Source organism: Schistocerca americana, chromosome 4, assembly GCF_021461395.2.
Source record: "Schistocerca americana isolate TAMUIC-IGC-003095 chromosome 4, iqSchAmer2.1, whole genome shotgun sequence".
NCBI classification, from domain to species: domain Eukaryota; kingdom Metazoa; phylum Arthropoda; class Insecta; order Orthoptera; family Acrididae; genus Schistocerca; species Schistocerca americana.
The window spans coordinates 673,224,751-673,252,452 of record NC_060122.1 but is presented as its reverse complement, the minus strand read 5'-3'; the positions used below and the strand labels follow the sequence as shown (position 1 = coordinate 673,252,452).

Here is a 27,702-nt window from a genome sequence, read left to right as displayed (position 1 = left end):
TAGAAAGGTCCCAGAACTGCTCTCATTAATAAATGGTCACAACGCCCATATAGTAGCAGGGACAGAAAGTTGGCTGAAACCAGACGTAAACAGTAATGAAATCCTAAACTCAGATTGGAATGTATACCGCAGAGACAGACTGGACAGTGAAGGAGGAGGCCTGTTTATAGTGATAAGAAGTGCAATAGTATCAAAGGAAATTGACGGAGATCCGAAATGTGAAATAATTTGGGTTAAAGTGGCTGCTAAATCAGGCTCAGACATGGTAATTGGATGTCTCTATAGGCCCCCTGGCTCAGCAGCTGTTGTGGCTGAACACCTGAAGGATAATATGGAAAATATTTCGAGTAGATTTCCCCACCATGTTATAGTTTTGGGTGGAGATTTTAATTTGCCAGATATAGACTGGGAGACTCACACGTTTATAACGGGTGGCAGGGACAAAGAATCCAATGAAATTTTTTTAAGTGCTTTATCTGAAAACTACCTTGAGCAGTTAAACAGAGAACCGACTCGTGACGATAACATATTAGACCTTCTGGTGACAAACAGACACGAACTATTTCAAACAGTTAACGCAGAACAGGGAATCAGCAATCATAAAGTGGTTACTGCATCGATGATTTCAGCCGTAAATAGAAATATTAAAAAAGGTAGGAAGATTTTTCTGTTTAGCAAAAGTGACAAAAAGCAGATTACAGAGTACCTGATGGCTCAACACAAAAGTTTTGTCTCAAGTACATATAGTGTAGAGGATCAGTGGACAAAGTTCAAAACCATAGTACAACATGCATTAGATGAGTATGTGCCAAGCAAGACCGTAAGAGATGGAAAGCAGCCACCGTGGTACAACAACCGAGTTAGAAAACTGCTGCGGCAGCAAAGGGAACTTCACAGCAAACATAAACATAGCCAAAGCCTTGCAGACAAACAAAAATCACGCGAAGCGAAATTTAGTGTGAGGAGGGCTATGCGAGAGGCGTTCAATGAATTCGAAAGTAAAGTTCTATGTACTGACTTGGCAGAAAATCCTAAGAAATTTTGGTCTTATGTCAAAGCGGTAGGTGGATCAAAACAAAATGTCCAGACACTCGGTGACCAAAATGGTACTGAAACAGATGATGACAGATTAAAGGCCAAAATACTGAATGTCTTTTTCCAAAGCTGTTTCACAGAGGAAGACTGCACTGTAGTTCCTTCTCTAGATTGTCGCACATATGACAAAATGGTAGATATCGAAACAGACGACAGAGGGATAGAGAAACAATTAAAATCGCTCAAAAGAGAAAAGGCCGCTGGACCTGATGGGATACCAGAACAATTTTACACAGAGTACGCGAAGGAAGTTGCCCCCATTCTTGCAGCGGTGTACCGTAGGTCTCTAGAAGAGCGTAGCGTTCCAAAGGATTGGAAAAGGGCACAGGTCATCCCTGTTTTCAAGAAGGGATGTCGAACAGATGTGCAGAACTATAGACCTATATCTCTAACGTCGACCAGTTGTAGAATTTTGTAATACGTACTATGTTAGAGTATAATGACTTTTCTGGAGACTAGAAATCTACTCTGTAGGAATCAGCATGGGTTTCAAGAAAGACGGTCGTGTGAAACCCAGCTCGCGCTATTCATCCACGAGACTCAGAGGGCCATAGACATGGGGTTCACAGGTAGATGCCGTGTTTCTTGACTTCCGCAAGGCTTTCGATACAGTTCCCCACAGTCGTTTGATGAACAAAGTAAGAGCATATGGACTATCAGACCAATTGTGTGATTGGATTGAAGAGTTCCTAGATAACAGAACACAGCATGTCATTCTCAATGGAGAGAAGTCTTCTGAAGTAAGAGTGATTTCAGGTGTGCCGCAGGGGAGTGTCATAGGACCATTGTTATTCACAATATACATAAATGACCTTGTGGATGACATCGGAAGTTCACTGAGGCTTTTTGCAGATGATGCTGTGGTGTATCGAGAGGTTGTAACAATGGAAAATTGTACTGAAATGCAGGAGGATCTGCAGCGAATTGACGCATGGTGCAGGGAATGTCAATTCAATCTCAATGTAGACAAGTGCAGTGTGCTGCGAATACATAGAAAGATAGATCCCTTATCATTTAGCTACAAAATAGCAGGTCAGCAACTGGAAGCAGTTAATTCCATAAATTATCTGGGAGTACGCATTAGGAGTGATTTAAAATGGAATGATCATATAAAGTTGATCGTCGGTAAAGCAGATGCCAGACTGAGATTCATTGGAAGAGTCCTAAGGAAATGCATTCTGAAAACAAAGGAAGTAGGTTACAGTACGCTTGTTCGCCCACTGCTTGAATACTGCTCAGCAGTGTGGGATCCGTACCAGATAGGGTTGATAGAAGAGAGAGAGAAGATCCAACAGAGAGCAGCGCGCTTCATTACAGGATCATTTAGTAATCGCGAAAGCGTTACAGAGATGATAGATAAACTCCATTGGAAGACACTGCAGGAGAGACGCTCAGTAGCTCGGTATGGGCTTTTATTAAAGTTTCGAGAACATACCTTCACCGATGAGTCAAGCAGTATATTGCTCCCTCCTACGTATATCTCGCAAAGAGACCATGAGGATAAAATCAGAGAGATTAGAGCCCACACAGAAGCATACTGACAATCCTCCTTTCCACAAACAATATGGGACTGGAATAGAAGGGAGAACCCATAGAGGTACTCAGGGTACCTTCCGCCACACACTGTAAGGTGGCTTGCAGAGTATGGATGTAGATGTAGACGAAATACTGATACACAAGTGAACTGAGCAGAACTTCTGTTTCCAATACCAACATATGAAACAAAAATGTGTGGTGTTATCTTATAAGAAATAAAAGTGGAAATTTAATTTACAAAGATAGTGCCATCTTTCAGGGTATTTATAATACAGGGTGACAATTACTGAACTATATGAAAAAATGTAAATTAGTTACAAACCATGGTGTGTGTGCACAAACTTTATTCAACATGTAAACGTCACTACAGATATTCGGATTTAGGTTACAACATGTTAGATGTAGCTGCCATCATTGGCAATGATGAGGAGCAGACGAATAGCGAAATTCTGCATGACCTGCTGAAGTGTCAGAACATCGATGCTGTCATTGTCCTACTGGATGGCTGTTTTCAGCTCAGCAATGATTTTGGAGTTATTGTTGTACACCTTGTCTTTAATACAGCTCCACAAACAGGAGTCACATGTGTTCAGATCCAGAGAACATGGTAGCCAATCAAGGCCCATGGTAGCGGCCTGTGGGTACCCCAGAGCCAGAATGCAGTCCCCAAAGTGCTCCTCCAGGACATCAAACACTCTCCTGCTTCAATAGGGTCAAGCTACGTCTTGCATGAACCACATCTTGTCAAAATCGGAGTCACTTTGGATAATGGGGATAAAATCATCTTCCAAAACCTTCACATACCATTCGGTAGTCACCATACCATCAAGGAATGTCACACTGATTATTCCATGACTGAACATTGCACACCAAACAGTCTCCCATTCGGGAGGGAGGGGGGGGGGGGGGGGGGGGGGGGGGGGGGGGAGGAGACTTCTCAATTGCGAAATACGGATTCGCAATCTCCCAAATGCACCAATTTTGTCTACTGATGAATCCATCCAATCGAAAGTGGGCTTCGTCACTAAGCCAAACCACACATGCACTTGCAAATTCCCGTCATGCTCCACGGCCAACCATACAGTTTCAATGTCCAAACGCAAACCAATCAGAAGTTATGGCAATTTTATTTCATATAGTTGAATAATTGTCACTCTGTACATTCCACTTTAAATAAATTGGACAGTTTGTAGAACTTAAGATAAAAGGTGCTGGTACTGTGTACCAGTGCTTAGCCCCAGGAGAGAAAAGGGCAGGGGGGGGGGCGGGGGGGGGGGGGGGGGGGCGAATGCTGTGGATAACCACTTGCCAAGATGTTTTTCAAATGTAATCAAGATTATTATTTACCAATAGTGTATACATACTTTTGTCTATGTACCAAACAGAATGTTAATTATCGTAACTGTGAAAAACTGAATTGGAAATGTGCTTTAGCTGACCTGAAGTACATCTGAAGTTGTTTGGAATATTTCAGTTTAACTGACAACAAACATAAACTGACCCAACTGCATGAAATTCATAGTAGCATCAAATCAGGTAACCAGTGCATAAAAATTATTTAATTAAGAATGTTGTTATCAAAAAGTCATATTAAACTATGTAATTTGCTTGATTCAAACCATATCATGTAATAACATTTTGAAACGTACACATTATAACCAAAGTGCATTAAATTCCCAGAAAACAGATGACACAAACAACACTACCTTCAGACTGCACAACTTCCTGTACAGCTGAATAGTCACAGCTTTGAAAAGCTAGGCTGCTCCTTTATATCTTAAAAGTGGAAACTGAAGCTTCCTGGCAGATTAGAACTGTGTGCAGGACTGGCACTCAAACTCTGGAAGTTTCGCATCAGTGTACATTTCACTGCAGGGTGAAAATTTCTTTCTGGAAACATCCCCTAGGTTGTGGTTAATACCAGAAATGCTAGTCTTGCAAGTTTCACAGAAGAGCTTCTGTGAAGTCGGGAAGGTAGGAGACGAAGTAAAGGGGCAGAAGTAAAGCTATGAGAAAGGGTTGTGAGTTGTGCTTTGGTGGCTCATTTGACAGGGCACTTGCTGGTGAAAGGCAAAGTTCCTGAGTTTGAGTCCTGCAACAGTTTCAGCCTGCCAGTAAGTTTCACATCAGTGTACATTCCATGAAAATTTCATTCTCCAAGTGAAAATTGTTTTGGCGAGGGTGGGGGGGGGGGGGGGGGGGGGGGGGGATGATATGATAGGTGGGGCAGGTCAATCAGAACCCAGGTTATGAGAGACTCGTTTGGTCTGAACAGGAAAGCAGGCAAAGACAAAGTAAAAGAGGCCAGAGACAAGAAGATTAAAATCAATAGACTTGAAAGTTTCACAGAAGAGCTTCTGTGAAGTCGGGACGGTAGGAGACGAAGTAAAGGGGCAGAAGTAAAGCTAAGAGAAAGGGTTGTGAGTTCTGCTTTGGTAGCGGCTACCACACAGAATGGAAGCAGCAATCTGGAGGGGTCAGGGAAGGGATAGCTTCTGCTCCAACACAATAAAAAAAATATGAAAGAGAAAGTAGTAGAGAGAAATGAAGAAAAGAAAATTACAAATGGAGAGGATAAAAACAAATAATTACTGAAGTAAAAGTAATAGGGAGGAAGTTATTAATTGGGAAGGATATTTCAATGAGAGGATATACAGAAGAGCAAATTGTCACTTCTGGATTTGAGGTCAACAGATATTTAGTGGGAGAATTCAAATGGCCCAAGTCTTGTGTGAAATCAAAGAGTATGCTCAACAACTGAGTAACAGATTTTACTGTCAGTCAGTTCATGTCCATTCATTCTTCCCATTTTGTGAGAAGACATTTATGTGTAGAAAGATATGCAGTCAACACACATCAGCTTGTAAATCACATAAGCAGATTTGCATGTTATACTCCCACTAATGCTGTAGATTTTGTTGATGGTAGTACTAGGAAAGATTGTGGTCGGTGGCAGCACGAGCAGATGTAGTAATCTTCAGCTAGGAAAGGTGGCCTGGGCTGCCACAGAGTTTGACAGGGATGCAAAGACTGGGAGAACAACAGAAGATAGCAGTGGGTGGTGTCGGGAGGCCATCAGGGAGGTATGATCTCATTTAAATGTTTGACTTGTAAAAGTTACAAATTTGGAGAAATAATTTACTGAGGGATTTTCCTCCTCTCTCCAAACACATCCCATTCTCCTCCTAAACTTTGCAAGATCCTTGTTGAACCCTACGACATTCACAGACAGCTATCCTTAGTGGAAGATTCCTCCTCTTGCAAACTACCCGTGGAGCCTCATACCTTTTCTAAACCTACAAATGGAAACACTTACAATTTAAATGTAGAAACACAAGAAAAATCTCCCAAGTGATTTAACAGGTGACATTTACTGCTTGGCTTTCTACTACCATAAAACTAGCAGAATGTAATCAGGTCACATATTTACCTCAGAAGTATTCTGCATCGATTTGCTGAGCATGCTCTAAAACATGAGACCTGAGTGTCTGCTTAAGCACATGGGCTATTTGGATCCACCCATCAATGGTTTAACTCAAGATATAGGAGCTTGCTCTACAACATTTCCTCTCAACTATTACCCCCTCTAACTCACCTCCATCCCCCAACTGGAGCATGTTAGAAATATTTTATTTATTATTTATTTACATATTTCTTCCTCACTTCAGATCCCTGTTTTTACTACCTGTATTTATTGCAGGTTATTTGTCTTATCTCTCTCCACTTGTTTTATTATTTTTTACCTGTACTTCACACTCTGTAACTCCAGTCACCTATCTTCAGCACAATGCGTACTGATGGCACATCTTTGAACTTCTACTCCTCCCCTGTACCCCGCCCCCCTGCCCCCCCCCCCTCTCTCTCTCTCTCTCTCTCTCTCTCTCTCTCTCTCTCTCTCTCTCTCTCTATGTATGTATTTTCATTCATTCATGTTTACCTCCTTCCCTCCTGGGAAAAGCTGGTTTCCTCTTAATCTGTGTCCGATCTAGTTTTCTACTATACATAAGACATGTGCACGCTGAAGGCATGTACATACTGTCAATTCAGTCTCTCTCTTTTGGAATTGAATAAATATCTTTTTAAATATAACAAAAGAAAGTTCTGGCAGAATGTAAGTGATTTTGGAGTAAAGGAGACCACTCACAGATAAGTAGAATTGTTGAGTTGTCAACTGGCTAGCTCTCAGAAGAAATCCTCATACTTGTGCATGCACACTAAAGCCTTCATCAGAAAAGGAAGCACACACACATTCACTCACACAAGGAAGCATAACTCATGCACATATGACCGCCACCTCTGGCAGCTTGGGACTGGAATGCGGCTACCACACAGAATAGAAGCAGAAATCTGGAGGGGGCAGGGAAAGGGATATCAGAGAATGGGTGGGGGGAGAGAGGAGCTCTGTCTGGCAGAGCACGCAGGGACTAGCTAACAGGCACAGCATCAGGAGGCTGTGCAGAAGGGAGGTTGTGGCAGGGAGAGGGGGGGTTGATAGTCTCCGAACATTCCACCAGACAGGACTCTTCTCTTCCCCCCCCGCCCCCCCCCCCCCCACCCCCCAAAGTACCCTGCTATCCCTCCCCCTTCCCCAACCATTCCAGATCGGTGCTTCCATTCTATGTGACAACTGCATTCTGGTCCGCGATGCCAGAGATGGCAGTCATGTTTGCATGAGGTATTCTTGCTTGTGTGATGAATGTATTTGTGCTTCCTTTTCTGACAAATGCTTTAGCTGAAAACTAATGTGTAAGTGTATTTTCATTGTACCTGCCTGCAACATAATGTGTCGTCTTTAAGGTAAGAAGCGATCTGTCTTTTCCTAATATTGTTAATATTTCAACCTGAAATTACTCCTAAATCACAAATATCTGCAGAGAATTTTTTTTGTTTTTATATGGTTAACTAGCACATATTTCATGACAGCGAATCTGTAACTCAACTTTAAATAGGACATTATTGTATCTTGACACAATAATTATTCAGCACTGCTCCATCAAACTGTATGCCACATGGGTAATCAACTACATCTGAAATTTGCAAGTTGTCATTAAAATAATCCATGATGAATTGAAATCATCATAGCTGTTTTTTGAGGTACCATCAAACGGGGTGATTTCGGACTGTTTTGTCATATTTTGATTGTAACTTTCGTATATATTGTTAGATTAAATTGATTGTTATGGAAGTGGTGGGGTATATGTGTAACGAATAAAATATCCCAGAACCAGAAAGTGTACGTGAAGATATATTTATCTGAGGCAGTTAAATAAAGTGTCCAAAGTCACCCCATGGATTGGGGTGACTTCGGACACATATGTTTTTTTAAATCTCTGTCCGAAGTTACAGTATATCGAGGGCAAATTTGGACAGTTACTGCCCTTTTTTTTTCAAATTCTACATGATTTTTATTTGATTTTGGTGACATTTTACACATTTTAAGGTAGCCCTTTGTTACAAATAAGTGATATGGAATGATACGTGGGAGATTTTCCAGCTTTGCCTTGATATTGGGGGAAAACATCTTAACAGTCTCTTTGTTCACTTCTGCAAGAGCTCGTTTAATATTTTCGCTTAAGCAAACGGAAAGATCTTCTGACTGTTGTTTGAGGAATAAATGCACCCATTCTTCTCCTCGCAAATTATTATGAAATTTCTTCTCATTTCGGCCAGATTTATCAAGGTAGTGTAATATCCAATTTAGTGAAGGGAAATCCCCAACGTGCAGCCCTCAAGATGCCTTGCTCTCAACATTTCTTCTTCTTTATTTAGCACTGGCTGTCCTCCCATTTTTTTCGGATATGCTTCCTGCTCTTTATTTTGTAGGGTTCATTTAGGTATACCACACAAATCACACACTTTTCTGTACAATAATTTACCACTCTGAATATCACAAACAGCTTTATCTAAAAGTTCCAGGTCATAATTACACCATACTTTAGCACCTCTCCTGCTCTTATACGTTCTTGGCATTGTCCGAAATCACCCCACACAGTACACAGTTTCACAAAAACCATCATTATTTTATAACCTTGCTCGAGAAACTCAACAAACTTGTACAGAAATTGTCTCAATTCTGTTAGCTACTGAGCACATTGACAATTACGGTTACAATAACTTCCCACTCAGCGCAACAATAGAAAGTTTCCATTTTACGATCATGCATGGATTTTTAACACTGAGACTGTTCGTCAATTATTCACCTAGGGAAACAATTGACGCTAAATAAAAGTTTTGGAAAGCAATAAATGCAATCTTGCACTTAAAATCCATTGCCCTCACCCATCTAATCCTTCACCTACACATCAACTCAGCCAATGAACACACCCGTCAACTCCTATCCTTAATAAAAGTCCTCAATCTTTCCTCTCTCGCATCCACACCGGCTGTTCAAAGCATCCTCCTACAGGCCAACAGCAAATTAGAACAGCATGCCACCCTCCACCTCAAAAATTATCCAATCTCCTGGTTTCCCACCTCCGGAAAGGCAACTCACTCACCCATCACAACCTTTCCAGCAAACCTCAACCTCCTCCCATCGCACACAAACCCAGCCTCTCCCATCTACTCAATCTCCCACTTCCAGCTCCAATCCTTCCAAAACCACAAAGTTCCAATCAACGCAATCTGGAACCACAACACCCCAATTCAGTAGTTAACCTTTCCTCCAAACCTCTCTCCCAACCCGAAACCTCTGTCCTATCCAAAGGCCTCACCTTCAGCCCCACTCCCAGATTCAACCAAACAGCCCTCGTCAAAGATTTACTGTCCTACACTCGTACTCTCTGCTGGAAATATCACTTTGCCACGAAGAAAAATGATCCTAATCCTACTCCTAATGATCCAACTCCCCAAGACACTATCCAAATTGAACCCTGCCTGGAACAGTTCCGTCCTCCGTCACAGCGGGACCCACCTCCTCTTCCTCAAAATCACCATCTCCAAACCTTCCAGGAATTTCTGACTTACAGCCTTGCTTCTCAATCCTTCTTAAAAAACCTTAATCCTACTCCCAACATCACCACTGCTGAAGCCCAAGCTATCCGTGATCTGAAGGCTGACCGATCCATCGTCATTCTTCCGGCGGAGAAGGGTTCCACGACCGTGGTACTTGATCATCGGGAGTATGTGGCTGAGGGACTGCGTCAGCTTTCAGACAACACCACATACAAAGTTTGCCAAGGTAATCACATTCCTGATGCCCAGGCGGAGCTTCAAGGAATCCTCAGAACCTTAGGCCCCCTACAAAACCTTTCACCTGACTCCATCAACCTCCTGACCCCACCGACACCCCGCACCCCTACCTTCTACCTTCTTCCTAAAATTCACAAATCCAATCATCCCGGCCGCCCCATTGTAGCTGGTTACCAAGCCCCCACAGAACGTATCTCTGCCTACGTAGATCAACACCTTCAACCCATTACATGCAGTCTCCCATCCTTCATCAAAGACACCAACCACTTTCTCTAACGCCTGGAATCCTTGTGTTGTTGTTGTTGTTGTTGTTGTTGTTGTGGTCTTCAGTCCTGAGACTGGTTTGATGCAGCTCTCCATGCTACTCTATCCTGTGCAAGCTTCTTCATCTCCCAGTACCTACTGCAACCTACATCCTTCTGAATCTGCTTAGTGTATTGATCTCTTGGTCTCCCTCTACGATTTTTACCCTCCACGCTGCCCTCCAATGCTAAATTTGTGATCCCTTGATGCCTCAAAACATGTCCTACCAACCGATCCCTTCTTCTAGTCAAGTTGTGCCACAAACTTCTCTTCTCCCCAATCCTATTCAATACCTCCTCATTAGTTACGTGATCTACCAACTTCTCTTCTCCCCAATCCTATTCAATACCTCCTCATTAGTTACGTGATCTACCCACCTTATCTTCAGCATTCTTCTGCAGCACCACATTTCGAAAGCTTCTATTCTCTTCTTGTCCAAACTGGATATCGTCCATGTTTCACTTCCATACATGGCTACACTCCATACAAATACTTTCAGAAATGACTTCCTGACACTTAAATCTATACTCGATGTTAACAAATTTCTCTTCCTCAGAAACGATTTCCTTGCCATTGCCAGTCTACATTTTATATCCTCTCTACTTCGACCATCATCAGTTATTTTACTCCCTAAATAGCAAAACTCCTTTACTACTTTAAGTGTCTCATTTCCTAATCCAATCCCCTCAGCATCACCCGATTTAATTTGACTACATTCCATTATCATCGTTTTGCTTTTGTTGATGTTCATCTTATATCCTCCTTTCAAGACACTGTCCATTCCGTTCAACTGCTCTTCCAAGTCCTTTGCTGTCTCTGACAGAATTACAATGTCATCGGCAAACCTCAAAGTTTTTACTTCTTCTCCATGAATTTTAATACCTACTCCGAATTTTTCTTTTGTTTCCTTTACTGCTTGCTCAATATACAGATTGAATAACATCGGGGAGAGGCTACAACCCTGTCTCACTCCTTTCCCAACCACTGCTTCCCTTTCATGCCCCTCGACTCTTATAACTGCCATCTGGTTTCTGTACAAATTGTAAATAGCATTTCGCTCCCTGTATTTTACCCCTGCCACCTTCAGAATTTGAAAGAGAGTATTCCAGTTAATGTTGTCAAAAGCTTTCTCTAAGTCTACAAATGCTATAAACGTAGGTTTGCCTTTTCTTAATCTTTCTTCTAAGATAAGTCGTAAGGTTAGTATTGACTCACGTGTTCCAACATTTCCACGGAATCCAAACTGATTCTCCCCGAGGTCCGCTTCTGCTAGTTTTTCCATTCGTCTGTAAAGAATTCGCGTTAGTATTTTGCAGCTGTGACTTATTAAACTGATAGTTCTGTAATTTCTGTAATTGTAATTGGAATCCTTACCCAATCGATTACCCCCGGAAACCATCCTTGTAACCATTGATGCCACTTCCTTATACACAAATATTCCGCACGTCCAGGGCCTCGCTGCGATGGAGCACTTCCTTTCACGCCGATCACCTGCCACCCTACCTAAAACCTCTTTCCTCGTTACCTTAGCCAGCTTCATCCTGACCCACAACTTCTTCACTTTTGAAGGCCAGACATACCAACAATTAAAGGGAATAGCCATGGGTACCAGGATGACCCCCTCGTACGCCAACCTATTCATGGGTCGCTTAGAGGAAGCCTTCTTGGTTACCCAGGCCTGCCAACCCAAAGTTTGGTACAGATTTATTGATGACATCTTCATGATCTGGACTCACAGTGAAGAAGAACTCCAGAATTTCCTCTCCAACCTCAACTCCTTTGGTTCCATCAGATTCACCTGGTCCTACTCCAAATCCCATGCCACTTTCCTTGACATTGACCTCCATCTGTCCAATGGCCAGCTTCACACGTCCGTCCACATCAAACCCACCAACAAGCAACAGTACCTCCATTATGACAGCTGCCACCCATTCCACATCAAGCGGTCCCTTCCCTACAGCCTAGGTCTTCATGGCAAACGAATCTGCTCCAGTCCAGAATCCCTGAACTATTACACCAACAACCTGATAACATCTTTCACATCCTGCAACTACCCTCCCAACCTGGTACAGAAGCAAATAACCAGAGCCACTTCCTCATCCCCTCAAACCCAGAACCTCCCACAGAAGATCCACAAAAGTGCCCCACTTGTGACAGGATACTTTCCGGGACTGGACCAGACTCTGAATGTGGCTCTCCAGCAGGGATACGACTTCCTCAAATCCTGCCCTGAAATGAGATCCATCCTTCATGAAATCCTCCCCACTCCACCAAGAGTGTCTTTCCGCCATGCACCTAACCTTCGTAACCTCTTAGTTCATCCCTATGAAATCCCCAAACCACCTTCCTTACCCTCTGGCTCCTACCCTTGTAACCGCTCCCGGTGTAAATCCTGTCCAATGCACCCTCCCACCACCACCTACTCCAGTCCTGTAACCCGGAAGGTGTACACGATCAAAGGCAGAGCCACGTGTGAAAGCACCCATGTGATTTACCAACTGACCTGCCTACACTGTGACGCATTCTATGTGGGAATGACCAGCAACAAACTGTCCATTCACATGAATGGACACAGGCAGACAGTGTTCGTTGGTAATGAGGATCACCCTGTGGCTAAACATGCCTTGGTGCACGGCCAGCACATCTTGGCACAGTGTTACACCGTCCGGGTTATCTGGATACTTCCTACTAACACCAACCTATCCGAACTCCGGAGATGGGAACTTGCTCTTCAATATATCCTCTCTTCCCGTTATCCACCAGGCCTCAATCTCCGCTAATTTCAAGTTGCCGCCACTCATACCTCACCTGTCATTCAACAACATCTTTGCCTCTGCACTTCCGCCTCGTCTGACATCTCTGCCCAAACTCTTTGTCTTTAAATATGTCTGCTTGTGTCTGTATATGTGTGGATGGATATGTGTGTGTGTGCGAGTGTACACCCGTCCTTTTTTCCCCCTGAGGTAAGTCTTTCCGCTCCCGGGATTGGAATGACTCCTTACCCTCTCTCTTAAAACCCACTTCCTTTCGTCTTTCCCTCTCCTTCCCTCTTTCCTGATGAGGCAACAGTTTGTTGCGAAAGCTTGAATTTTGTGTGTATGTATGTGTCTGTTTGTGTTTATATTGACCTGCCAGCGCTTTCGTATGGTAAGTCACATCATCTTTGTTGTTTTTTTTATATATATATCAAAGTTTCTTCCTACCTCACCTCATTCACATGTCAAAAGCAGAAAAAATTATCACTTTTATTCATCCATGTGAGCTGTGTAATGTCTCAAATGAATATTACGTTATGTGCAACTGATGCAAATGGTTACAGTAAGAGTGCTTTGCATTTATTATTATTATCGCTGTCAAGTTTTAACTGCTTCACAATTTCTTACTAAAAAAAGGAAACTGTTAAAGACCCACTCTGCCCTTGCTTTTCGATAGAGATAGACGTATTACATGATTATAGTCATTATCAGCCATTTTGTCCAAACTTACTCAATGAACCTTCAGGGCCTGTATTATATCGTGGGGTGTCTTACTGATTTTTAGTACTTTCAACTGCTTTTAATCAGTGTTACCTGATTACTGTACCTTAGGAGGAGCATGATCACTAAATGATGCAAACATTGACTCTAATTTCCTTTGTGAAGGAACATTTGAAGACAAAATTCAGTACTTCAGCTTTTGTTTCCTGTCGTAGCTCCTGTCTCATCTGCACATTTTTGGATATTGATTTTTGAGCCACTGACAGTCTTAACACATAACCAACATTTCCTGTGATTTTGAGATAGGTCCTGTGGTAATATTTTGCTATAGTAGTTATCGATAGCTTCATGCACTGCCCATGTGGTAGCTGAGTGTGTTCCAATTTACCTGTCGCAGGTAATTTTTGGAGAAAACATGTTTGCACAAAGTTCGTTTCTCTCTCTCTCTCTCTCTCTCTCTCTCTCTCTCTCTCTCTCTCTCTCTCTCTCTCTCTCTCTCTCTCCCCCCCCCCCCCCCTCTCCCCTTTCCAATCAGCAACTTATGATGTTATAATTTTCACAATCACTGATGATTAAAATCTCCTTCATTATAGCAGGACTTGGAAACACACATACCAGGAATGGAGGTTCTCTCTGCAGTTGTCTATTACCTTTTGAGCTGAGTCTAGTGGCTGACAGAAGCATCCAACTACAACTGTTATACTATTTGTGATTGTTAAGTAATACGGCAAAACTGTTGCAGAAGCAGATACTATTTCTACCTCAATTAATTTAAGATTTTTATTTACTGCTACAACTATGTCACCTCCCATCCCATGGAGTCTGTATTTTTGGTAAATACTTATGTTTCCCCCAAACATCTCACTGATAATATTTTCCAATTTTTCCTAACTTTCTATGTTAAGCATTATGTGACTCCACATATTTTCAATGGTGCTTGAAATCTGGGCACTTTTTGAGAAAGCTTCTACAATTTATCACTGGTATCTTGACAGTCTGATCTATAGGGGCATTTCTTGAGGTCTGTTGTAAGTATCCTAGAGCATCCTGATTGAACTTGGCATAGAGTTACTTCTTTTAAAAAATCCTTTATGCATTCCACACAAAGGCAGCTACACTAGTATGCTGTCTCTGGTGTGTCTGGTGGTCTGTCTAGGAAAATCCCATTGTTCACAGTCCTGTGGTGCAAATTGAAGTAGTTGCAACTACAATCTTAAGTCTCTGGTGCAGCCCTTCCACTGAAATCAAAATCAGAGCTCCAAAGTCACATGTAGGAGCAATGCTACAGATTGTGAGCTTTATTGAAACTACACAAGCATGGTTATTTGGGGTATGGAAGAAGGAAGATTTAAGTTTCTTCCTGTCAACAACGTTACCCATTATAACTTTGTGGAGGAGAGAAGCAGTGGTAATATACTATCTTCCAGTATGAACAAACTTCTAAATGGAAAATTTAAGATCCCGGCTTCTATTTTATTGGTACCTCTGCTGTCTCTCAGAATTCATTTTCTTCGAATGTGTTCTCAAAGGTTTTTGAAGCTCTGTGCTTTACTCCTCATAAGAAAACACTAGGCTCTGTACATTATAGTAAAAATAAGTGTTCCTTCTAGTACCCTTTCAGTGGATGTCAATGTTACATTAAAAACTTACTTGATAGGTGATACATTAATCGGAAAATAAATGTACTTAAATAGTTACTGTATTTAAATAGTTACATATATGATAACAATCACACTTTTTTTAATCAGTTCCCATAGCCTAAGTGAAAAGGTATTCCAAAATAGCCTAAGATGAATGACAAGAGAAGGAGAAGATAAAGAGAATAAAAACCACTGGTGAAAGGATACATTTCATTAGATTTGCTGATGACATTATAATAGTTGCACACTCCAAAAAATAAATGAATCAATTGCTGCAAGTCCTATCAGACTCTCTCAAAGAATGGAAATTAAAAGTCAACAAACACAAAACAAAACTAACGGTAGAGCAGAAAAATATGGGGGACATTAAAACCAACATAAAAATTTCGGACATCAGAACTGACCCTGTGAAACAATTTTGTTACCTCCATAGTATAGTCACAGATGCTTAATGGAAGTGAAGAGAAGGACTGCATTCACAAAAACAGCCATTTATGACTAAGAAAAATCCTTTAGAAAGCTGTTTGTATGGAGTACACTGTTCTATGGAAATGAAAGTTGGACTCTAGATAAATTGGAAAGGCTACTGAGAAGGGTATATGGTGGAAAATGACAAGAATGAAATGGAAGGACTGGTTTGACAATTACATCGAGCCGAAACAAACTGTCAGTGAGAGAAGAGAGTGGTTGCATCGACAAGGCATTAGTCTTTAGAATACGTATATACGTACATGCGATATACTGAATACGTGATTTCCTGACACATAATTTTAAGAGACATCTCTATAGCAAACACTCTCTTGAAAATGACTTCTCCCTCCACCATAATGGAAAAGGAAAATATACTACTCTATTCCTATTGCATAATGGTTTCCATAAATGAGAGAAAATCGTAAACCACAAGCACATGCAACTGACATGAAAGACACATAAGTTGTTACCACAGCAGTATTGCACAAAATCATCACATGTTCACCAACAACATGCATTTGCATTACACTAGCACAGAAGACAAATGTGTGTTTGAGAGTAGAATTTGACCTGATTTTAAAAAGTGTGACATAAGGCAGCTGACATACCACAATTAGTCAAACAACATTGCAGAACCAGATAAACTACATGAAGACCCCCTTGTCAGTTCAGTTTTTCCACAGTTTTAGACAGGCATCACCAGGTGATCAAATGTTCCATCCTTGTGCTGCTGAAAGGATCTGGCAATAGATTGGAATCACAAACTTTTCAAAGGGCTACAATGCTTGGCAATAGCCAAGATTTATTGTTATGCACTAAAAAAGAATAGGATCATGAGCCTGTTTGAGCCATGATTTGCCTTTACAGAGGTCACTGATAGATGACATCATTACGTATTTCACACAGAATGCTCCATTCAGCTGTGAAACAATTACGTGTATGTGCTTCACCATTTGAATTGTGTACCTGTGAGGGAATACCAACATCTAAGCTAGGCTTATAATTAATGGAGCATTTTTCTCTTCATAGATGTATCTGTCTTCACTTTCAAAAAGGCAACACCCTTAAAGTAAGTTATGGAACCAGTTCTCATCCATTAAACATAAATAGAAAGACTCTCTTCTGATAGGATACCATTTGTGTTTGAGATGGTATATTGTTAGGTAGACCCATAGATGTCTATACCTTTTCAGATGCACAATCACATAGGGCAAGTCTCTTGAACAATTATTTTCAGCAAAAAACAATCCAGTCCATTGAATAATTCAATCCTGTAAGCTGCTATCCCAAAAAATTTTAGACCTCTTTTCTTGCTTTTCATACTCTTTCCTTTGCACTTACCCAGATATTCCAAATTGTTGGAATGAATATCTACATTACAATAAAAGACAAGAAAGTTGAAACCGAGTTAGGTGCACTTAGGGGGGAAGGAGGAAACTTAAATATATGAATATAGTTTTTTTAAGCACAAAATTTTACTATTTTTAAAATATTTCACACACTTGCTATCCCCTGGCAATAACAGTATGGGCTAAGATGACTGTTTTTTGAGTACATTGCATCTTTTTGTTATGGACAAAAAATGCATAAAATGTAACCTGCTTGCATACTAATTATAAGCTTTCCCATGCATTTCTTTGCTATGTTACAAATGTTGGTCATACATTTGTGGGAATGGTGTAATCATTCACCTAACCATAACTGTTGATGAAAGTTGTCTTTAATGAAACATTTCATGTGGTGAATAAATGGATTCACAGTGGCATAGGATGAACACTCCTGTTATCTTTGACCACTCATTACTGTCACATTGTTATTACAATTACATTCTTCCTTCTCAATAATAGGGTGTTTATGAATTATCAGTATTGTTTTTGCATATAGTGTCACTTCTAATATTTTTATGTTTCCTCTTCATAAATACCTTCCTTATTTTGGACATGTTGTGGTAGGCACAATATTTAGCAATAATTATTTCATCCTTTCTGTAGTACAATGCTGACTTATCCAATGTTAAATGCATAAGCTGCTTATGTAAATAAGATGACTCAATACAATGCATTAGATAGGCCAAGAAGGTCATAATTTGCTAATCTGGTCCTGTTTCTGCTGGACATAAGTTTTTATGAACTTTGAATTTGTCATTCTCAATATACACTACTATAAGTGATGTTGAGCCATATTGCCATGGTTTACAAATTCTCTAGTCAATAAGAAGAATCTTTTACACCTGGACGTGTTACAGGTCTTTGCTGTCTCTCTCTCTTTCTCTCTCTCTCTCTCTCTCTCTCTCTCTCTCTCTCACACACACACACACACACACACACGCAAACACACACACACACACACACACACACACACACACACACACACACACACACAACATTCCTGTGTGAATGAGTGAATGATATGCCCTGAAATCCAGCCCATGCAAAAAAAAAAAATTTAATAATAAAACATATGAACAACATTAACATGCAGCCACGTTTACTTGGTAGTCAAGATCTGTACCATTCCATAAATAACAAGTATCTTGTGTGAACTTAACCTCCATGTCTATACAATTTAAAAATCAGCTACAAATCCTGTATATTAATTTTTGTATACAGTTTCATGCACGTGAGGAGCAGAAGCTAATTGAATATAATGGAGAAATAGCTTAATGCAGTGCTAGTGGAATATGCTGTAAAGACAGAAGAAATTTCAGATCTAGTAACAATACTACTGAAGAATATTTACAAGTATAGGAGTGTAGGAGTCACTTAAATTGGTGCGAGTCAGAAATCAGAAAGCGGAAAAAGTGAAAATTTGGCCAATAGATACCTGTGCACCATTCCTTCGCAGAGCTGCAGACCGACATATTTCATCAGGATCAACGTTTTCCTTTTCCCACAGGCCACCTTTTGAGTCAGATGCAGGCTCAGTTGGTGACTGAGACTGTGGAGGTGGACTCAGTTTTGGCAGCTTTGCTGGAGCACTGCCATCTGTGTGACTATAGCCAGAAAATGAACCAACACTAGGACAGTCAGATTGTTCACGTTTGCAGTGCTGTTGTGGCTGATGTGAGCGTTCTCGAAGTGGTGCTGCGAGAGATGCACGTCGTGGCGGTGATGCTGGTGGATCAGAGGAGTCTGACGCGGCCTCTGACAGTTCTGCTGCTGCCGATGCTGATGCTGCAGATGAGTAGCGTGCCCTCACATAAGGTTGCAGAGGGGGAAAGGTCTGCTGACGTGTTAACGTAGCAGTTGCACCTCTCATTCCTGAGGAAGATGGCACAGAACCTCGAAGGACAGACGACAGTCGGCTAGCCTCAGTGCTGGTTGTAATACTAGCAATGCTCGGTTCTGGTAGCAAGTTCTCAGCACTGTGGTCTGCTGGGGGTGGCTGATTTGCTCCTGCACCACTACTACTGCTAGATGAAAGTGGTGGTGATAGTGATGGCTCATCCAGCAGTTGCGGGCTGACAGCAGGTGAAAGAGGTGAAACTGATGGAGGTGGTAGGGGGGAGCCTCTCCTTCGAGGGCTACGTGGTGGAGGAGGGGGAGGGAGGCTTTCCCGCCGGATAACGGTCCGTGATACTGGTGGTGGCTGAGGAGCACTGAGTGGCACAGAGTGACGCCGACGAGCAGGTGCTGCATACAGTTGCATGTCAGCAGCTGCAGGTATGACTGCAGGCAGTGGAAGGAGTTCCGCTCCATCCTCCTGGAAAGACAATAAAAATACAATAAGCAAAATGGTTCTGCTATGTGACAATGAAATACTGCGATGTATATGTCTGCCAAATCATCTCTGCAGCAGAAATGTGACAGCTGAGCAAGGTAAGTAAGATATTCTCACCACCATGTCACACTTTAAAAACTTCACAGAGTTTGTACATTGGAATGCCTCTTGCTTTAAAAGAGGCATGAAATTAGAACATTTTAAACAGGTGCCATAAATACCTGGACTTGTGTGGTATTATTATAAAATGACAGTAGTGTAGAATACAGTTTTTTTACTTTCGCCATCTCTTTTCCAAGCTATTTCTTGCATCACATGTATGTCCATAACTTAGGTTGCTAAATTATGGACTTGAAGTAACACTCACCTAATGATGCTATAATTATAACTGGTATATGGCAATCAGTGTAAAAGGACCTAGTATATACAGGGTAGAGAAAAAGTGTGTCACGAAATTTTAACCCTAGATAGCTGAAGCCATTAGGAGCCAAACTTACAAATGTTGTGTAGATCGACAACACGCAATTTTTAAACTACGGAAACTTGGTACACCATGAGCTCCAATTGGCCATGGGACTGCACTGTTGCTGGATGCTCTGGACAACGCATGACTATGAATGCTTTGCCTGCAGGCGATTGCGATGTATCCAAGGCGGCCGACATGCTCAGTGATAGGATGCTAGCCTTCCACCCTGGGGGTGAATCAGCCAGGGTCCCGACACATCCATTGTAGTTTCATGATAAGGAATAACGGGAACAAAACCGTACAAATTGTGTCAGTACTGAAAAGGGCCTTTTTTGTAGCTAGGACATTGTTTACTTATAGCAGGTGCTCAAACTGGCAACCCTCTGACATGCCACAAGCTTGGTAATGTCAAATGGTGTTTTGTCGAACTCTTTCAAAGATTCCTGGCATTGCCCTGACATGATTTGTGGCATGTTGAATGTGACCCATTAATTCCTCTTCATTTCTAGGTGGTTCATGTCCACTTGGGTGAACTGGAACCTTGAAGAATCCCCACAGGAAAAAGTCCAGTGGTGTGAGGTCTGGTGATCACAGGTGCCGTGTCCGAGAAGGGCCTCTGCCAATTACCCGGCCATCAAAAAGTTCATTTAAATATATGCGCACAGCACGACTGTTATGTGCAGGTGCCCCATCATGCTGCAACCACATGCATAGCCAGATGTCCAGGGGAACATCTCCCAGCATGCCGCGTCGAGTTTCTTGCAAAAAGTCAAGGTAAATTGCCTGGTAAGTGGAGGAGGTAGACGGCTGGCCCAATCAGATTGTCACCCACAATGCCTGCCAAAATGTAGAGCAAAAATCATTCCTGGTGTCCATGGACATAAGTGACATGAGTATTTCCCCTTGCGCAGTAATGAACGTTTCGAGTATTGTAAAGGCAATCCCGATGGAAGGTGCACTCGTCGGTAAACAACACGACGGCGGGGAAGTTGGGCTCTCATGCAACACGTCACAGAAACCACTGGCGAAACCCTAGCCTGTGTTCATAGTCCACCACAGGTTTTACGTCTTCGATAGGGTGGAAACTAAATGGATGCTGGCTGTCAGCCCTCAAATCCCCCCAGATTAACCAATGAGTGACCCCACGTCATCCAACTGCTCAAGTACTTGTCGTAGGTGCTTCCTCAAAGCACTTGAGAATAGTCTCTTCAAATGCAGCATCCCATCATGTTCAAGGTCTCCCAGCATCACTTTCATAACCCGCTAATGATCCTGTTTTGCCACATCGCAGGTGAATTGTTGTTAAATGTTTGTGGGTGGGGGTGGCATCTTGTTGGGTACCACTCCTCATACAACCATCAGCTTCATGCACATTACAGTCGGCTAGTCCATAAATAAAAACCAAATCTCATTGTTCTTTAAACAAATACTGTGCCGCCATACTTACTGTATGAATAAAGTACAGGTGATCTGTGTGTGAGAGACTGATGACCCTTGCAGTCTGGTTCCTTGAACCCCAAAAACCAACCAACCAACCAACCGACCAACATGTGTGTGCTCTGAAGCAAAGCTTATCTGGGAATGCCTCTGACGTGACGTGGAGACAAACAGCAAAACCTATTCGACACTTGTGTGTATCATGTTGGGGTAGTGACAATGCGAGGGATGTTTGTATGTGTGAACCGACAACCATAGCACTGCCCGTCAACCGACGAACAGCAACAGGGCAATCCCACATCCACTCGGAGCACGTGGCACTAAGTTCCCACAGTTTAAAAAAGGTGTATTGTCAACCAACAGAACACTAGTAATTTTGGTTCCTACTGGCATCAGCTATCCAGGGTTAAAATTTCATGACACAATTTTTCTCCGCCCTGTATATCTTCTTCACACCACATTGTATCTTATGAATGCAAGATACATACAATGGTTGGGATCTTTATCAACTGGATGGCAATATTATCACATTCAGAGTCTATCAATAGAACTTAGTATACACATGTGAAAGAAATTTACAGTATAAAGCCTACAACAGATACCATGTATTAAGTTAATATGTACATTATATGTGTATCCGGACACCCCCAAAAAACATACGTTTTTCATATTAGGTACATTGTACTGCCACCTACCACCAGGTACTCCATATCAGCGACCTCAGTAGTAATTAGACATCGTGAGAGAGCAGAATGGGGTGCTCTGCGGAACTCACGGACTTAGTACTTGGTCAGGTGGTTGGGTATCACTTGTGTCATACATCTGTATGCGAGATTTACACACTCCTCAACATCCCTAGGTCCACTGTTTCCAATGTGATAGTGAAGTGGAAATATGAAGGGACACGTACAGCACAAAAGTGTACAGGCCGACCTCATCTGTTGATTGACAGAGATTGTGACAGTTGAAGAGGGTCGTAATGTGTAATAGACAGACATCTATCCAGACCACTATGCAAGAATTCCAAACTGCATCAGGATCCACAGCAAGTACTATGACATTTAGGCAGGAGGTGAAGAAACTTGGATTTCACGGTCAGGCGGCTGCTCATAAGCCACACATCATGCCGGTAAATGCCAAATCATGCCTCACTTGGTGTAAGGAGCATAAACATTGGACGACTGGAGAGTGGAAAAACGTTGTGTAGAGTGACGAATCATGGTACACAATGTCGCGATCCGATGGCAGGGTGTGGGTATGGTGAATGCCCGGCGAACATCATCTGCCAGTGTGTGTAGTGCCAACAGTAAAATTCGGAGGCGGTACTGTTATGATGTGGTCATGTTTTTCACGGAGTGGGCTTGCACCCCTTGTTGTTTTGCATAGCACTATCACAGCACAGGCCTAAATTGATGTTTTAAGCACCTTCTTGCTTCCCACTGTTGAAGAGCAATTTGAGGATGATGACTGCATCTTTCAACACGATCAAGCACCTGTCCATAATGCACAGCCTGTGGCGGAATGGTTACACAACAGTAACATCCCTGTAATGGACTGGCCTGCACAGGTTTCTAACCTGAATCCTAAAAAAACACCCTTGGGATGTTTGGGAAAACCGACTTTGTACCAGCCTCACCAACTCTCCTCAGTGCAGCATTCCATGAAGAATGTGCCACCATCCCCCAAGACCTTCCAGCAGCTGATTGAATGTATGCCTGCTAGAGTGGAAGCTTTCATCAAGGCTAAGGGTGGGCCAACACCATATTGAATTCCAGCATTACCAATGGAGGGTGCCACAAACTTGTAAGCCATTTTCAGCCAGGTGTCTGGATACTTTTGATCACATAGTGTACATAATGCCAAAACACCGCCTCTAACTATACTCAGTATTAGCCCGTATACTGGCATAATTCTGAATTCCTTTTTTAAAGGGGAAAACTAAATATGTTACAGTAATATTAGTTTATTTTAGAGTACACAGTTCAACTACACGATATAATTAGGACAAGAAACTATGAAAACTGCAAAACAAAAATTTTACACTCTCTCTCGTGAATGGTACAAATGTCTTTCTGTTTGCTTTCATGAAAATAGTAAAGATCACTTAAAAGTCACGTGTAACTGAGAGTATTTTATGTGGTTCTAATGTAATTAATTTTGATATGGTAATCGTGGAAGCACATGGGATGCAAGGCTGATGTACGAGGGTGGTTTGAAAAGTTCTCATAACGGAATAGAAAAGAAAGTACTTACATCACTGAATTTTTTTTTTATTATTCAATGTATTCTCCTTGTAGATTAATACACTTGGTCCAATGATGTTCCAGTCCCTTGACCCCATCCAGGCCTGCAAAATAGTTGTCAACTCCGGCTATCAATTCTTTGTTTGAAGTGAATCTTTGTCCACCAAGAAAAATTTTCAGTTTTGGGAAGAGATGGAAGTATGACGGAGCCATATCAAGTGAATAAGGTGGCTGTGGCAACAATTCATACCTTAGTTCATGTAATTTCACCATGGTGATGGCACGTGTGTGGGCGCACGTTAATCCAGCAAGAGTCGCAGCACCCATCTTGCAGATAATTTTTTCATTTCTAATTCTTCAGTTAAAATGTGATATGCCCTTTCAGGTGACATCTGCAAACGTGAGCAATTTCACACACTTTCAATTGGCAATCCTCCATGATCATTTTGTGCACTTTTGCAATGATTTCTGAAGTACTGGCACATCTTGGCCGACCACTGCAAGGATCATCATCTAAGCTCTCCTGACCAAATTTAAATTCATTTGTCCACTTGGCAACAGTTGAATATAATGGAGCAGAGCCCCCAGTGTATTCTGGAAATCTGCATGAATGTACTTAGCTTTCATTCTTTCTTTACGAAGTACTTAATCACTGCTCGAATATTGACTTCTACCATTTTCATAAATCACTATGTGGGAACAACAACAGAGCCACATTACCACCACACCTCTCATCCAAGAGCACTAATGTGGCATGTGTTTACAGGTAACAGTCCAATGAATGTCATGTGAACAACTTGTTGCACTTGTGCTGACCTCTCTTGGTGATTCCGCTAACTTTTCAAACCACCCTTGTACAATACAGTACAAAATCAATCATGATTCAGTTATTTGCTCACAAATCCTGCCTGCAAAAACAAGTCTGTTGACCAGTAATGACTAATTTTTGGCAATTTGAGGACTCACATAATATAAAATAATATAGAAAAATATCAGTAAATTTTGCACGAATTTACTATAGATCATTTACAACAGAGTTTATTTTTAGATTTTCTTTGTTTCTTTGCTGCAGTAATGTTACCGGCATATCGATTCCTTTCACTTGTGATGTGGTACCTCATGTAGCCACCAAAGGAAAGAGTAAAATAACTGAACTCTTCAGTGATGTCTGAAAACTGGGAGCCTACGTCAACTTCTTCCTGGAATATTTCTAGTTGTCACCAATTGTCGAGATTCAACTAATCTCACTCAGATTCCTTAGAGATGTCCACACAACAAGGTAATAAAGACAGTGATCAGTCTGTATCACTGTCTGCCTGCTTAGATCAGCACTCAGAAATCACATGTGGAAATAAAGATGTTAACATCGCTCACAGTACAAAACGCAAGAACGAGTTACACATTTAACAGACAACTGCAACACATATGTGAGTGATTCACTGCTTGTTCTTTTGTCTGGGAAGGACAAATCCTCTCTCTCAGTAGCTTCTATTTCTGATCCTGGATCTCCATATAAATAACCAAAATCTCCCTGTCAGATTGGTAACTCTATTTCTACTCTCGTAAACACTTGTGAATGAAGTGCAAACAGCTCTCCCCTTGTACTTCTCTCTATCACCAATAGATGGAGACAACCATAGTGCAGCCCCTTAGCATTAGGCCAATGATCTACCTTCACATTATTTGCTGAAACAGCTTGAGTTACAAACAAGATTACCTTCAGGCAGCTTGTAGACACTTGGTTGACTGGGGTAGGGATGCCAGGGTGTGTGCGACTGGTTATGTATGGGTACTGTGATAAAAGTGTTAAGAACTGGGCTAGGCATCTATGTGAAAGTCTCTCCTTACCATTTTCAATCTGGAAACTAGCAACAGCATATGGTAGTATTACTTCCTGCATCAGTTATGCAGGGACAAAACTGCTGGGACAAAACATTTTCATCAATAAGCATTTCAAACAAGAAGTCTTACCTGACACAACTTCCTTTCACTTTTGGTGTGCTAATTGTTCAGGCGGTCGAATCACATTAAAAATGTACAATTGTCTTTGGTTGTGTGAAATACTTCCCATCATACTTGGTTGACACATATGCTCAAAAGCTTTTGTAGGATGTTTTTTTTATGTTTGACTCAAGTGGAAGGACTGAACCAGAGACCTTGATGGTACTGTGACAAGTGAGGTGCTGTGATCTCCCGGAGTTGTGCCATAGGGTTGAGAACTGTAGGGTCCTCCTAAATGGGTCAGGTGTGCACAAGACATCAGAGAGTGCTAACCAGGTAGCTGACTGTGTGGAGTTCACACAGAGTCTTTTTAGATTAGATGACTCTCCATCCAGTGCATATAATGATAGCTCTAGGGGACGTGGAAGTATCAGTATAAGATGCAAAGAAATGGCTCTTATAGATGAGAGTATAAATATTCTAGTGATTAAGAGCCAAAGTATTTACGACAAAGTACTACTGTATTTTGAAGTGCTTTGTGGAGCTCAGATTATACTAGGTACAGAAGGCTGGTTAAAATCCAAAATTCATAGCAGTGAGATACTTGGGAATAATTTAAACAGACATCCAATGATAGGTAAATGGCAGATGGAGTAGACAAGAAACTCAAGAAATTGAAACTGCATGCGAGATTGTCTGGACATGATTCAGTATCAAGAGCGGGCATAAACCTATAATCACATCCTTCTACAGACCAGTGAGACTCACCTACATATGTAACCAAAAACTTCAGAGAAAAACCTAAATTTATTACTAAAAATTCCTCATCATACTGGCATTATTATTGGAGGAGACTATCACCCAACAATGAATTGGAATAATTACAGTGTTGTTAGCAGTGGGCCTGACAATCCACTGTGCAAAACAATAGTACATGTGTTCTCTGAGAATACCTTCAAAGGACTGTTCAGAAGCCCACACATGATGGAAATATTTAATCTAACCGCAACGAACAGACTTTTTTTTTTTTGTTTTGGTTTTAGGGTGGAAAACTGCTATGGTCATTAGCGCCCGGTCCGTGACTTAGGAAACAGTGAAAAACCGAAATTGAAAACCAGCAGCAATGGGAACGAAAGTCATAAAATTGGAGAAACTAAAAGCAGAAGGAAGGCTTAAAAATCCACTACTGAAAGGGGTTGGTTGTCCCCACAAAAAAGGTTCAAATGACTGACGTCATTTCACTGGCACTAATAAACTGGAGAACGCGGTCGGCTGAGCACGTGTCATCTGCTAAAATTGACGATATATCAGGCGATAGCTGTAGACGGGAACGTAACGGATTAAAATAGGGGCACTCAATTAAAAGGTGTCTTACCATCCACAGCTGAGAGCAGTGGGGACATAGTGGGGGAGGATCGCTGCTTAAAAGATGTCGATGGCTAAAAAGACAGTGCCCTATCCGGAGTCGAGTTAAAATTACCTCCTCCCGACGACGCGTTCGGGAGGAAGAGGTCCAAGCACAAGGAAGAGCTTTCACATCCCACAATTTATTATGGGGAAGTGTCGACCAATGCGCGTGCCATAAATGAACAACACGACGACATAAAACGCTCCGTAGATTGGCGAAGGGAATCGATTGAATAGCTGACCGAAGAAGAGAGACTGCAGCCTTGGCTGCAATATCGGCCGCCTCATTTCCACAGATACCAACATGTCCCGGGAGCCAGAGGAATGCCACCGAGACGCCCCCCAGGTGGAGCAAGTGCAGACAGTCCTGAATCCCGTGGACCAAAGGGTGCACAGGATAAAGAGCTTGGAGACTGAGGAGAGAGCTGAGAGAATCTGAGCAGATAACGTACTGTATCCGCTGATGGCGGCGGATGTAGTGGACAGCCTGGAGAACAGCGTAAAGCTCCGCAGTATAAACCGAACACTGGTCGGGAATCCGAAATCAATTTGGGGTGTCGCCAACAATATAGGCACTCCCTACACCTAACGATGTTTTCGAGCCGTCGGTGTAAATAAATGTGGCGTCCGTCATTTGTGCACATAGAGCAGCAAATGCCCAACGATAAACAAGTGAAGGGGTACCATCCTTGGGAAATCGACAAAGGTCACGGAGCAGGCAAATCCGGGGACGGAGCCAAGGCGGTGCTGTACCCCAAGTTGTCAAGAAGGTTTTA

General features: G+C 41.9%; 1 protein-coding gene across 5 annotated transcripts in view; it reads right to left on the bottom strand.

Annotated features, from left to right (window-relative positions):
• LOC124612260 (cAMP-specific 3',5'-cyclic phosphodiesterase 4A-like) overlaps positions 1–27,702 on the bottom strand; it is a 329,771-nt gene that overhangs the window by 110,345 nt on the left and 191,724 nt on the right. For all 5 annotated transcript variants that reach the window (XM_047140347.1, XM_047140348.1, XM_047140349.1 and 2 more), the window contains one exon: positions 18,536–19,414. In XM_047140347.1, coding sequence (XP_046996303.1) covers positions 18,536–19,414 — 879 coding nt within the window. The remainder of the gene's footprint in view (positions 1–18,535; positions 19,415–27,702) is intronic.